This window comes from Heteronotia binoei, chromosome 15 (genome assembly GCF_032191835.1).
Source record: "Heteronotia binoei isolate CCM8104 ecotype False Entrance Well chromosome 15, APGP_CSIRO_Hbin_v1, whole genome shotgun sequence".
Classification (NCBI taxonomy): Eukaryota; Metazoa; Chordata; class Lepidosauria; order Squamata; family Gekkonidae; genus Heteronotia; species Heteronotia binoei.
The window spans coordinates 68,034,344-68,045,866 of NC_083237.1; the positions used below are offsets into that span (position 1 = coordinate 68,034,344).

Consider the following 11,523-nt stretch of genomic DNA (forward strand, 5'->3'; position numbering starts at 1 on the left):
TCAATTGATTCTGCCTGAGCCACTTCACCACGGCCTGCAATGCCAGGTCTAGATTTTCCAGGGTGCAGCCAGACCAGCCACCCAACATTAGATAGATAATATTACCCAGCAATGGTAAATTTGATACTGGGCGGTAGTTGGATAGAACCAATGGGTCCAGTGATACCACTGCCTCTTTCAAGTTGCCAGTCTCTTCCAGGGGCACCTGGGCCTCATCCCCACAGGCCTTGACCAGCCAGGATGAGCACAGATCTCAGAGGCAGGTGGTAGGCCTCTTAGCTGCCAGGACCCTGTCAACATTCTCCCGGGAGAGCCTGCTGATATGGTCCAAACAAGGACTAGAAGACGGACAAGGGGCTTCCAGTTCTCTTACTGCATCAAGTGTGGTTGCGAAATCCCAGTGGAGCGACATGATTTTATCCGTGAAATGTCTCGCAGAAGCCTCACAGCCAATATCCAATTCTTTACTGTTTTGCTTGCTCTTTGGCAGAGTAGTTAATGACTGAATAGTCCTAAGTAATTGGGCTGGGCGCAAGTTCGCAGATGCAGTGGAGGCTGCAGAGAAATCCTTTTTTGCAGTCTTCACTGTTACCTCATAGGCTTTCATTAGTGTCCTATAAGATGTTTTTGATACTTCGTCACAGATATGCTGCCACTTTTGCTCTAGCCATCTCAGCTCTCGCTTCATTCCATGGAGTTCCAGGTTATACCATGGAGCTCGTTTGGCACGAGTGTGGAGAGGGTACCAGGGGGGCAATCTCATTGATGGCTTCAGAGATCTGGCTATGCCAGTCCTCCACCAGTTCATCTAATGAGGTACCAGGGGGCTTTGGATCCTGCAGAGTTTCCTGAAGCTGCTCAGGGTCCATTTGGCTCCTTGGGTGACCATAAATCCGTTCACTACCTAAACAGGGAGGGTTTGGCATGCTCAGCTGGACCTTCCTTTTGGGCCCTCTATTTCAACCCAAAAGCATTTCTAAAAGGGAATCTAATTCTCTGACCTCAGTCTTACTGGATCGTATATCCTCTCTGACATACAGAGCCACCCCACCTCCAACCCTTCCCTCCCTATCCTTCCAATATAACTAATATCCAGGAATCACCGTGTCCCACTGATTCTCCTCATTCCACCAAGTTTCTGAAATTCCCACAATGTCTATGTTTTCTCCCAACACTAAACATTCCAATTCACCAATTTTACTTTGAACACTTCTGGCATTTGCATACAAACATCTATAATTTCCCAGGCAAGCTAGGCCCGCCACCTTCCTCCTGCCGCCTCGAGACTCCGGCAGAGAGTCCATACTGTTTGTCACCATCTCAGTGGACAACTCTGATCCGTTACCCGGTAGAAAAATAGCAGCCAACCCTTCATCTCTTTGAGACGAGTCCTCCCGAACCAGAGACATTCCATCTCCTGTCGGCTTTCCCCCAAGATTTAATTTAAAAACTGCTCTGCCACCTTTTTGATTTTAAGCGCCAGCAGCCTGGTTCCATCCGGAGACAAGTGGAGACCGTCTCTTTTGTACAGCTCCCGCTTGTTCCAGAAAGCATCCCAGTGCCTAACAAACTTAAACCCTTCCTCCTTACACCATCGTCTCATCCACATATTGAGACTTCTAATTTGTGCCTGTCTCTCCTGCCCTGCACGTGGAACAGGTAGCACTTCTGAGAAGGCTACCTTGGAGGTCCTGGCCTTAAGTCTCCCGCCTAGCAGCCTAAGTTTTTCCTCCAGGACCTCACGACTGCATTTCCCCACATCGTTGGTGCCAACATGCACCACGACCACAGGCTCCTCCCCAGCACTGTCTATCAGCCTATCTACCACAACCAGCATGCCTCAGGATGCAACGTAGGTAGGAAGAATTCTGAGCATTCTCATATCTCCAGCTCCTTCCATTCCTTTGAGCGGAATTCCACCTAGACCTACCACTATCTCCCCCCCCCCCCAATTATTGGTATCCCCAACCCCTGCATGGCCTCCCTGCTAGATCTTATCTTTATCCTTTTCTTGAACATTTGTCTGCCTCCAGTCTTCTGGCACCTCACCTGTTCTCCAAAAATTCTCAAAAATAATGGCCAGAGGCTCAGAAATTATATCTGCCTTTTAGTACCCTTGGATGCAGCTCATCTGCCCCTAAGAACTTAGGCTCATTCAAAGAACTAGGTGTTTATGTACTACCCCAATACTGACCCTAGTCTGCAATTCCTTTCCCTCATCATGTGTTCTGTTTTTGCCAGGCTGAGCACCTTTTCCCTCATCAGGGAAGACTGAGGGAAAGTAGGAATTGAACAGTTCTGTCTTCTTTTCATCACCTGTTACAGTTTCACTTCCTGTCCCCACAATAGGCATACTATGTCCTTGCTCTTTCTCTTACTTTGATAAGAAAAGAACCCCCCTTTTTTGTTGTTTTTGGTTTCTCTTTTTAGCCGAAGCTCTTACTGAACTTTAGCTTTCCTTACTCTCTGTCTACAAGCCCTGGTGATTTGTTTATATCCATCCTTGGTTATAAGGCCCTCCTTCCTTCCCTTTCCTAGCATGAAGCTGCTTTATACTGAATCGGTCCTTCAAGGTCAGATTTGTCTAACTCAGACTGACAGCAGCTTCCCAGGTTCTCAGGCCAAGGTCTTTCCCATCCCTTATAGCCTAGTCCTTTTCAGTGTAGATGCTGAGGATTGATCCTGGGACGTTCTGCATGTCAAGCAGAGGCTCTACCACGGCGCCACAGCCTCTGCTGTGATTGAAATTCAAAGGGAAACTCCAGCCCAAAACTGCTGGATTAACAGAGGGACTAGCTGCCTAGAAGGTGCGTGCCTTTTGGCAGGACCTCCCCCGGTTCCACAGGGCACGCAAGGCTGCACTGCTCCCCATGTCCTTCGGGTGACTCTGGTCTCCCAGATAGCTGGTGAATTATGCTCCAGCTGTGTCTTCACCATCCATGCACCCCACCCTGCTTAACTGAGGTGAATTTTTCATTGTATTATATTTTTATTTATTGAATCTTTTGTACTGTTTTATCAGGTGTATTTTACATGCTGTTAGCTACCTTAAGCCCCAGATATAAATTTGACACAAAAATAAAATAAATGAAAATCAGGAAGCTTGATACCATCTCCTGAGGACTTGATCAGGATCTGCAATCCCTCAGTCATTACAGGCTTTTACCAGCTTAGAATAATTAGCATGATTGCATAAATTATCACCTCCTGCTGCCACTGGGAGCAGTCTCTGCACTTTTCTGGATTATGAATCAATCACATCTCACCCTCAACTTCCTTCATGTCAGATTTCGGATGCTGATGTTCTGCTTCCGTCTTTCCTGTGTGACCACGGATGTGTCTGCCATAAGACTCCAGCTTACTTTGGCTGTTTCCACACCCGTGGGGGGGGGGGCAGACTCTCTAGCCTTATTTGTGGAGACTTTGGCAAAGCCCGTCAGTGGGATAACCTCGGAGCGGTGTCTGCAGAGATGGCCTCCATACATATTATCCAGTTTATTGTGTTTTAACTTTGTGAGAAGCCCCTATTTTTCTTTATCTGTTATTCAGTCCTGTTAGATTAGCAACTGTGCATACAGTTTTTTTCCCTAGTAGGGCTTTTCCAGGGTATGGCCTCAGTGAGGAAACGCCCTCCCTCTGGAATCACCAAAATCCTAACAACTCTGCCTGTGATCAGCAGAGGTGCCTTTCCAGAAGTGAACACTGCCCCACCCCAAAACCACTGGAAATGGACATGTGTGGCAAGGGAACAAATCTTCCTCTCTCAGACCAGCTCCTTGTCTGTCTTCAGCAGCCAGCATTTCTCTTTAGTTTCCTTCGGTGTGTTCCGATGTCTTTATTACAGCTCTTTCTCCATTCTTCTTGACCTCTGTCTCCACTTGGATTGGTACTGTCTCCCAGATCTTGGTTGGTCAGTCAGGACAACTCTGTTTCAGTTCTCAAAAGCTGCTCTTTCGAGTTTGATTCTTTTGGATCTGTGAGAGGCCATCTTCTCTGGTTTTTATTGTTTAGATTGAACTCTGTGCCTAGAATTGTTCAATCCTCTGGCAAACATTTTAAACATTAAACACAAGGACCAAATTTTTAAGAAGTGGAAACAGTAACAGATCTATGAGAACTGTGTTGTTTCTAGAATCTCTCCTTGACCCAATGAATGCAGATAGCTATCCTTTTCTGATTGCAAGCTCAGAAGATAGTATATACTCCTTTGATTCAATTTCAATTCATTGGTTCTTGTCTGACCTTCTGGGGCCATAGAAAAAAACTCTGCACTGTCCTCTATATGACAGCCCCTTCAAGTACTTGAAGATGGACAGAGAGCCAGTTTGGTGTAGTGGTTAAGTGCACGGACTCTTATCAGGGACAACCGGGTTTGATTCTCCACTCCTCCACTTGCAGCTGCTGCAATGGCCTTGGGTCAGCCATAGTTTTCGTAGGAGTTGTCCTTGAAAGGGCAGCTGCTGCAAGAACTCTCTCAGCCCCACCCACCTTTGGGGGAAGGCAAAGGAGATTGTGACTGCTCTGAGACTCTGAGATTCAGCGTATAGGGTGGGATATAAATCCAATATCATCATCATATTCTTCTCCTTCTCATCTCTCAGTCATCTCCTCTCCAGGCTAAACATACCCAGCTCCTTCAGCCTTTCGTGGTTTGTCAGAAAAGAAGGCTGAAAATACTTCCCTCTGACTCTCTTTATTTGATCCCACTGCAAGAATAGAAATTGGGCTATATAATATTGTGCTGATTTGAGAGTTTCTTGCACCTCTTTCTGACCTAGTAAGTACATACAAATATGTCCATAAAGCTACGTTGTTGTTTTTTTAGAGCTATGGCCTTGCTGGCTTTCCTGGGGATTCTTCAGTGTCTTGCCTGCTCTCTCTTTCAGAGACTTGCTTGGAAAGATGCCTCAGGAGAAGCTGGACATTAAACTGTGCCCAGATGGCAGCGGGCAGCTCTATGTGCCAGGCATGACTGAGTTTCCTGTACATTGCTTGGAAGATATTAATAAGGTTAGAAAGGAGGAGATGTTCACTATTGCCAGCCAAGAAGGGGGTTCTAGTTTGGGGTTTTGCAGCCTAGGCAGGAATGTGTTAGCCTGGACTGGCTTCTGTTAGTCAATTTGATGTTACTCAGAAGAAAATGATGGAGGATCATAGGTCCTGGTATCACAAGCTACCTCTGCATTTACTGTGAAACTTGGATTAGATTTTATTGTACGCCCACTCTTTGTTCCTGTTTTTTTTTGGGGGGGGGCGCTGTAGTTGGTGTTTGAGAAGGAATTCTTCAAGAGAATTAGCTCCATTTTGCAAGGGAGTGAATGAAACCCGCTGTCTGACTTTCTCCCAGGTCTTTGAATTTGGACACATCAACCGAGCTACTGAATGCACCTACCTGAACGAGCACAGCTCGCGGTCTCATGCCCTGCTAATTGTCACCGTGAGGGGAGTAAACTACAGCACTGGAATACAAACCACAGGTTGGTATCTCACGTAGGCTAGAGATGAGTGGAAATCCCTTGAATCTTGTGAGGTATTGCCAAGTAACACTCAAATAGATTTCACCTATGAAGACTTAGGAAAGCTTTACTGATATGTTAGAAGTGCAGACTTCTTCCTTGAAAGGCTTTGCCTGAAGTGAGAGCAATGAGCTTGGGACAGCGTTCAGTGATTCCAAAAGTGCAGGTCCCCCCCCCCCACCCCAATCCTTGAAGGTTTAGCTATTTACAGCAACACAGTTCACAATCCCAGCCTGAAAAAAAGAAAGTCATCCTTGGCCAGATGGTCCAAAGCAGCCCCCCCTCCATTCCCAGACACTCAGTACCGTCTCCACCAGCACTCCTGGGAGGGGAGAAGCCCAATAACCATCGCCAGACTAGCACACAGGCCTAACAGTCAGCAAAGCAAGATAACGGAAGACAGCCAAAATGACAGGAGACAGAATATGCTGACCCACGAGGCAATGGGAAATTTGACTTATTCAGACGGCTTGATCTCACCAGAGCATCTGGGAGGAATTGTAGTTGTTGCTCCAATGAGCTGTCTTGTCTCTCTATGCCCAGTAAAGTTTTGTTCTCTTCTAGGAAAGCTGAATTTGGTAGACCTGGCAGGTTCTGAGCGAGTGGGAAAATCCGGTGCGGAGGGGAACAGGTTGCGTGAGGCTCAGTACATCAACAAATCACTCCTAGCGTTGGGAGATGTGATCTCTGCCCTGCGTTCTCGCCAAGGCCATGTACCATTCCGCAACTCCAAACTGACTTACCTCCTGCAAGACTCTCTCAGTGGTGACAGCAAGACACTCATGATGGTCCACGTAAGTGCCGGGCCATGAGGAATGTGTGCTCCTGCAACTGACACAGAACAAACTGTGGAACTGAGAACCTAGAGAGAGCCAGTTTTGGTGTAGTGGTTAAGTGCGCGGAATCTTATCTGGGAGAACCAGGTTTGATTCCCCACTCCTTCACTTGCAGCTGCTGGAACAGCCTTGGGTCAGTCATAGCTCTCGCAGAGCTGTCCTTGATGTCAGATGCCAGTCTCAGCAGTTGGGGAGCCCACTCTGAGGGGAAGATGGCGCAGGGAATCTGGTCCCAGCGGGAGCATCAGCTTCCTGAAGCTCAAGATTGTCAGCCTCAGCATTCTGACTTTTCAGGATCTTTTAGCCAGACAGGATGTTCTAGTACACACACACAGACAACATAGCCACCAAGTCCTATATCAACCATCAGGAAGGACAAAGTCCAAATTCCTGCATGCAGAATTGAAGCAGGTCCTACAGTGGGTGGAGGTTCATCTGCAGTCGCTCGAGGCTGACCATGTTGCAGGGAAGGACAACGTCCATGCTCAGTGGCTTGGTTAGAGATCCCTGGACTAATCAGAGTGGATGCTGAAAAGGAGTAGCTTCCAGCAGATTTGCTGCAAATGGAAATAGACCTCTTCCCCATGGAATACAACCATAAAGTTCCACAATTTGTCTCAAGAGCAAAGTGCCCCCAAGCCATAGGGGTAGATGCAGTAAAGTACAGCTGGCCAGATGAACTGCTGTATGCCTTTCCTCCTATACAACTAGTCCAAAGAATCATCCAAAGAATTATAGATCTGAGAGTGGAGGTAGTGTTGGCAGCGCTGTCCTGACCATGGAGGCCATGGTTCCAGGACCTCAGTGGGGCCTTGGTGCCTTCCAAGCAGGAGGGGCCATCCTCTTCAGGGGTTCCTAGTTAGTCCACAGCCCAAGTTGCAAAGCCTCACAGCCTGGAGGTCGCAATTTAAGGAAACAGGGTATTCTAATAAGGTTATTGGGATAGGGTTCAAAACACTACCTGGCAAGTTTTCCAACTGTGGTGCTCTAGTTGGGGTGGAACCTTTTCCAACCAAGGTGTGAGATCTTTGGAAGAAGAGTCCTGCAGTATACTGGGAGGTTTTGCTCAGATTCATTCAAAGAGGCTTCTGTGATGAATACAGAAAAAGCTTCCACTGAAAGATCAGTAGCAGACCCTCGGCAAGAACTGGCTTAATGAAAACTGAGTACTTATTTATATGCAGATATAACTGTTCTAAGTTGCATGCCCAAAGTTCGCGTTCTACATACATTTAAAAAGATTCCCAAGCCTTTACAATATCTCTGTGTTCAGTTCAAGGTTAGTTTTCCGCAGGCAGGAGCATCTGCCTGGGCCAGTCCAGTCGGTTGCCTTGGACACCAGATGATAACAGTCCTTGAAAAAACATTCTAAGGCTGATGCTCCCAGCAATTCTCTCCTAACAATATTAAAACTACAACATTAAGTCTGGTCACATGGTGATTATAAGATGAATAAAATATATGGTGATTACATGCCAAAGAATTTGGATATATTACATGAATAAATGGATATAATGATTACATGAATAAATGAGCAAACAGAATAATGACAAAATACAATATGAAATAGGATTAATAAGCAAGGAAAACAATACTAGTATTTGTGAATAACAAGCAAGGAACACACCCCAGAATCTGTGATTCATGAGCAAATAAAACAATACTGGAAACCAAGAACTCATGTCAAGAGGCCATCCTGACACATACATTTTCAGGCTAGGAGCTAAGATTCTTTCTCTCCCTGGGGCAAACTGCTTCTTTATGTCCCAGAAGTAGAGATTGCCCCACCCCGGGCCCCTGGAGAATGGAAGATTTTTCTCATAGTGAATCTTCCTACTTGGTGGTCCTGGGTTGGGGCAGTCTCTTCCCACCCTAGGGTAGAATTCTCTCTCAGATGGCTCTTCAGACAGAGTTAGGCATGCTGCTACAACCCTATGGGGCTTCCTTGCTTCCTTTTCAGTCCTTGCCTGACCTTGTGGCCTATCTTAGGATTCTTTAACATCTTCTCTGTGTACTTGTTGGCTTTTTTTCCGGGGGGAGGGAATCATTTATTTTAGGTCCATTTTTTCATGTTTGATCCTTTTTGCTTTAGGACCAGATGGGGGCTTGGAAGAGAAGCCCCTCCCCTCCAGGAATCACAGAGTTCAGCGACCCTGTCTGCCTTCAGAGAGGTGCCTTTCCCCAGAAGTAAAAAGGATCTACTAAGGACCACTAAGAAGGAAGGTTCCTCTTGGCTGAGGAACTAATAGAGAATTTACCCACTAGGGTTGAAGAATCCTATATATATAAAAGGCAAGCCATGATATCACAACTGAGCTCCAGATAGCAGATATCTTTTCCCCTGAAGAAAACAATTAGTATTTTGGAGGGTGGACTCTGGCATTTTATTCAACAGAGACCTCTCCTCTCCCCAAACTTCCTTAGACTCCACCACAAAATCTCCAGGTGTTTCCCAACTTTGAGCTGGCAACACTAGTCAGGACTTGCTCCAATGAGTTCTCACTCAGAGACCAAAATAGGCCTGGAAAGGGCTTTTTCACCATGCCTTTTACTGACAGAACCATGCTTGGAATACTGTAATTGCCTAGCAACAGCCATGATCTGCTTTGGAGGGTGAACTCTATTGCATTATATTCAGCCGAGGCCTCACTCTTCCCCAAACTCTGACTTCCTTAGACCACCACAAAATCTCCAGGATTTTCCCAGCCTGGAGTTGGCAACCGTATCTCCTTCTCAGCTAACCTCATCCCACCTTTATTTGCCCCTCTGACTTCAGTGTTAATCTCCTCTGCCCTCCCTGTAGCCCCTACCTAGGAAAAGTACAGTCTTTCTCCACAGTGAATGCAGCTTACATCATTCTCTTTTCCTCTTGATCTGCACGACAACGCTGTGTGGTAGGTTAGGCTGAACGTCTGTGACTGAAATCACCCAGTCAGCTTCCACAGCAAGAACCTGTCTGGCAAACCCTGCTTGGAAGCACTAACTGTTATGCCACACTGGGTAGCCAACCTCCATGTGGAGCCTGAAGATCTCTTGGTATTACAACTGAACTCCAGACAACAGATCTCTCTCTCCCCCTGGATAAACTAACTGCTTTGGAGGGTGGACTCTATGGCATTATATTCTCATATCTGGGGAGGCCTCTCCCATTCCCAAACTTTTGTTTCCTTAGACTCCACCACAAAATCTCCAGGAATTTTCCACCAACCTGGAGCTGACAGAGCCAAGCTTGGAATACTATGATTGCCTAGCAACAGCCCCTGAGGGAAAATGGAGGTCCCTGCAAATGGGCCAATAGGACACAATGGCAGCTTCCCCCTCAGTGGCCCAGTCCTCATCTGTCCTGGGGCTAGAGGGTGGGATTGCTTTCAGGAGTTTGAGTGACAGGCAGCTCAGATGGTCATCTTTAGGAGTCCTGCTTTAGGTGCTTCCATCATTGGAGACTAGGTAGGTGGTGACACAAGGATGGACTTCTTGGCTGTGACACCAACATTCTGCAGTTCTCTCCCCAGGGATATGTGCCTGTCTGCTTCTCTCATGGTTTGTCTCATGGTTTCAGGTATCTCCTGTGGAGAAGAACGCAAGTGAGACACTCTGCTCCCTCAAGTTTGCTGAGCGTGTTCGCTCTGTAGAGCTGGGCCTTGGTTCTCGGAGGACAGAGTTAGGCTCTTGGCCAAGTCAGGAGCACTTAGAGGTAACTGCCTCTCTTCTCTGCATCGCTCCTCAAGATTAATATTGCTTTAGGGTGCAGTTGACTTTCTCTGGGTTTTCCTTGGTTTTGCATTTGACAGTACAGTATAGAAAATGTAAACTCTGGACTGACACGCATTAAATGAGTTGCATCTTGCATGGTGCCTCTCTCACCAGCTCAGAAGAGAAGGGATGCCTCTAATTGCCCCCCTCAGTGCCTTTTGTGTGAAGGAAGCCCCTGCTTTGAGATCTCAGTGGTTGTCATTGAAAGGAGCAGTGGTGTTGCGGTGCTTGTTGTGGTGTGTGCTTTTGTAGGTCCTAGCTTCCTTCCTCAGCAGCAGCCTCTTTGTTGGAAAAGTCAGGAGCCAGCTGATTTGGAAGCAGATCCTGCCTGCCAGGAGGGGTGGTCAGCAGCCACTTGCAGCCTCTTCTGTTCTGAGTAGCCTCGGACCGACTCCAAAGATCCTTCTCAGAGCACAGAGACAGAAACCTTACTTTTGTGCTTGCCACTACCCCCAAAAATCTTTTTTTTGTAAAAGACAAACTGTTGCATGCAGGTTTGTGGCTGCCCCCTCCCCTCCCCCCCCACTTTAGTGAATGTGGATGTGCCTGTGAGAAAAAGCCAGGGTCCTCACCTCCTCCCTGTCAGGCCTGGCTTTCCTTCAATAATGACGAGGCTCCATTTCCAGGATTAGTGTTTATTGTAAGGCAGAATACAGGTTCAGGTGGGTTGGTTCTATACTATCATAGTGATGGTTACATGCACACCTTTTGGTTCAGGCACGAAATGGAAACCCATTCATAACAGACTTCCAGCAGCTTCTCTTTGAATGCTTCTGGCTTCTTGAGCTGTGTTGATTTGAATTGTTCTCTTGTTCTCATATTCTTCTATGGCAACTCATTATTATTATTATTTCCTCTGGGTATTCTTTCTGTAGACGGTCTCGTCAGTCTCAGCACAAACCTGCATTCGATCGCAGTCTTCCCCTCAGACAAGGCGAGCAAGTTCACTCCGGTCAAGGCTCCAGATACCAGGTAAAATCTGCAGTTTCTCAGTGCACTATAAATCTTGCAGCACTGCCTAAAATCATAGAGTTTGAAGCAGTCTCCAAGGTCATCTAGTCCAACCCCCTGCACAATTAAGGAAAGTGTCTTTGTCTTATGTAAAGAAGGTTCTTTTGTATTTCAGTAGTCTCCAAGAATTCCAATAATTTGTATTTCTTACATAGACTCCCTTTCTTTGTCTTTTTTCTGAATTATTTTTTGTAGTAAATTTGATCTGATTTTTTAAATTTTTATTTAGGAAAGAAGATTTAGAAATGAAGAAACCTCTGAGCCATTTAGAAATGAAGAAACTTTTAAGAGCATCCCAGATGTAATTTGGGGAGGTGTCACCAGATGTGTTAATTTCCAGATACACTTTAATATGAGATTCAATTTCATTGTTTAATTAGTCATTAAATAAAAGAGACCTATTTAAA

General features: G+C 46.3%; 1 protein-coding gene across 1 annotated transcript in view; it reads left to right on the forward strand.

Annotated features, from left to right (window-relative positions):
• Positions 1–11,127, forward strand: part of KIFC3 (kinesin family member C3) — a 37,494-nt gene extending 26,367 nt beyond the window's left edge. Inside the window, exons 12-16 of the mRNA XM_060255288.1 lie at positions 4,887–5,010; positions 5,348–5,477; positions 6,081–6,310; positions 9,912–10,046; positions 10,981–11,127. Coding sequence (XP_060111271.1) covers positions 4,887–5,010; positions 5,348–5,477; positions 6,081–6,310; positions 9,912–10,046; positions 10,981–11,127 — 766 coding nt within the window. The remainder of the gene's footprint in view (positions 1–4,886; positions 5,011–5,347; positions 5,478–6,080; positions 6,311–9,911; positions 10,047–10,980) is intronic.
• Positions 11,128–11,523: the final 396 nt, after the last annotated feature.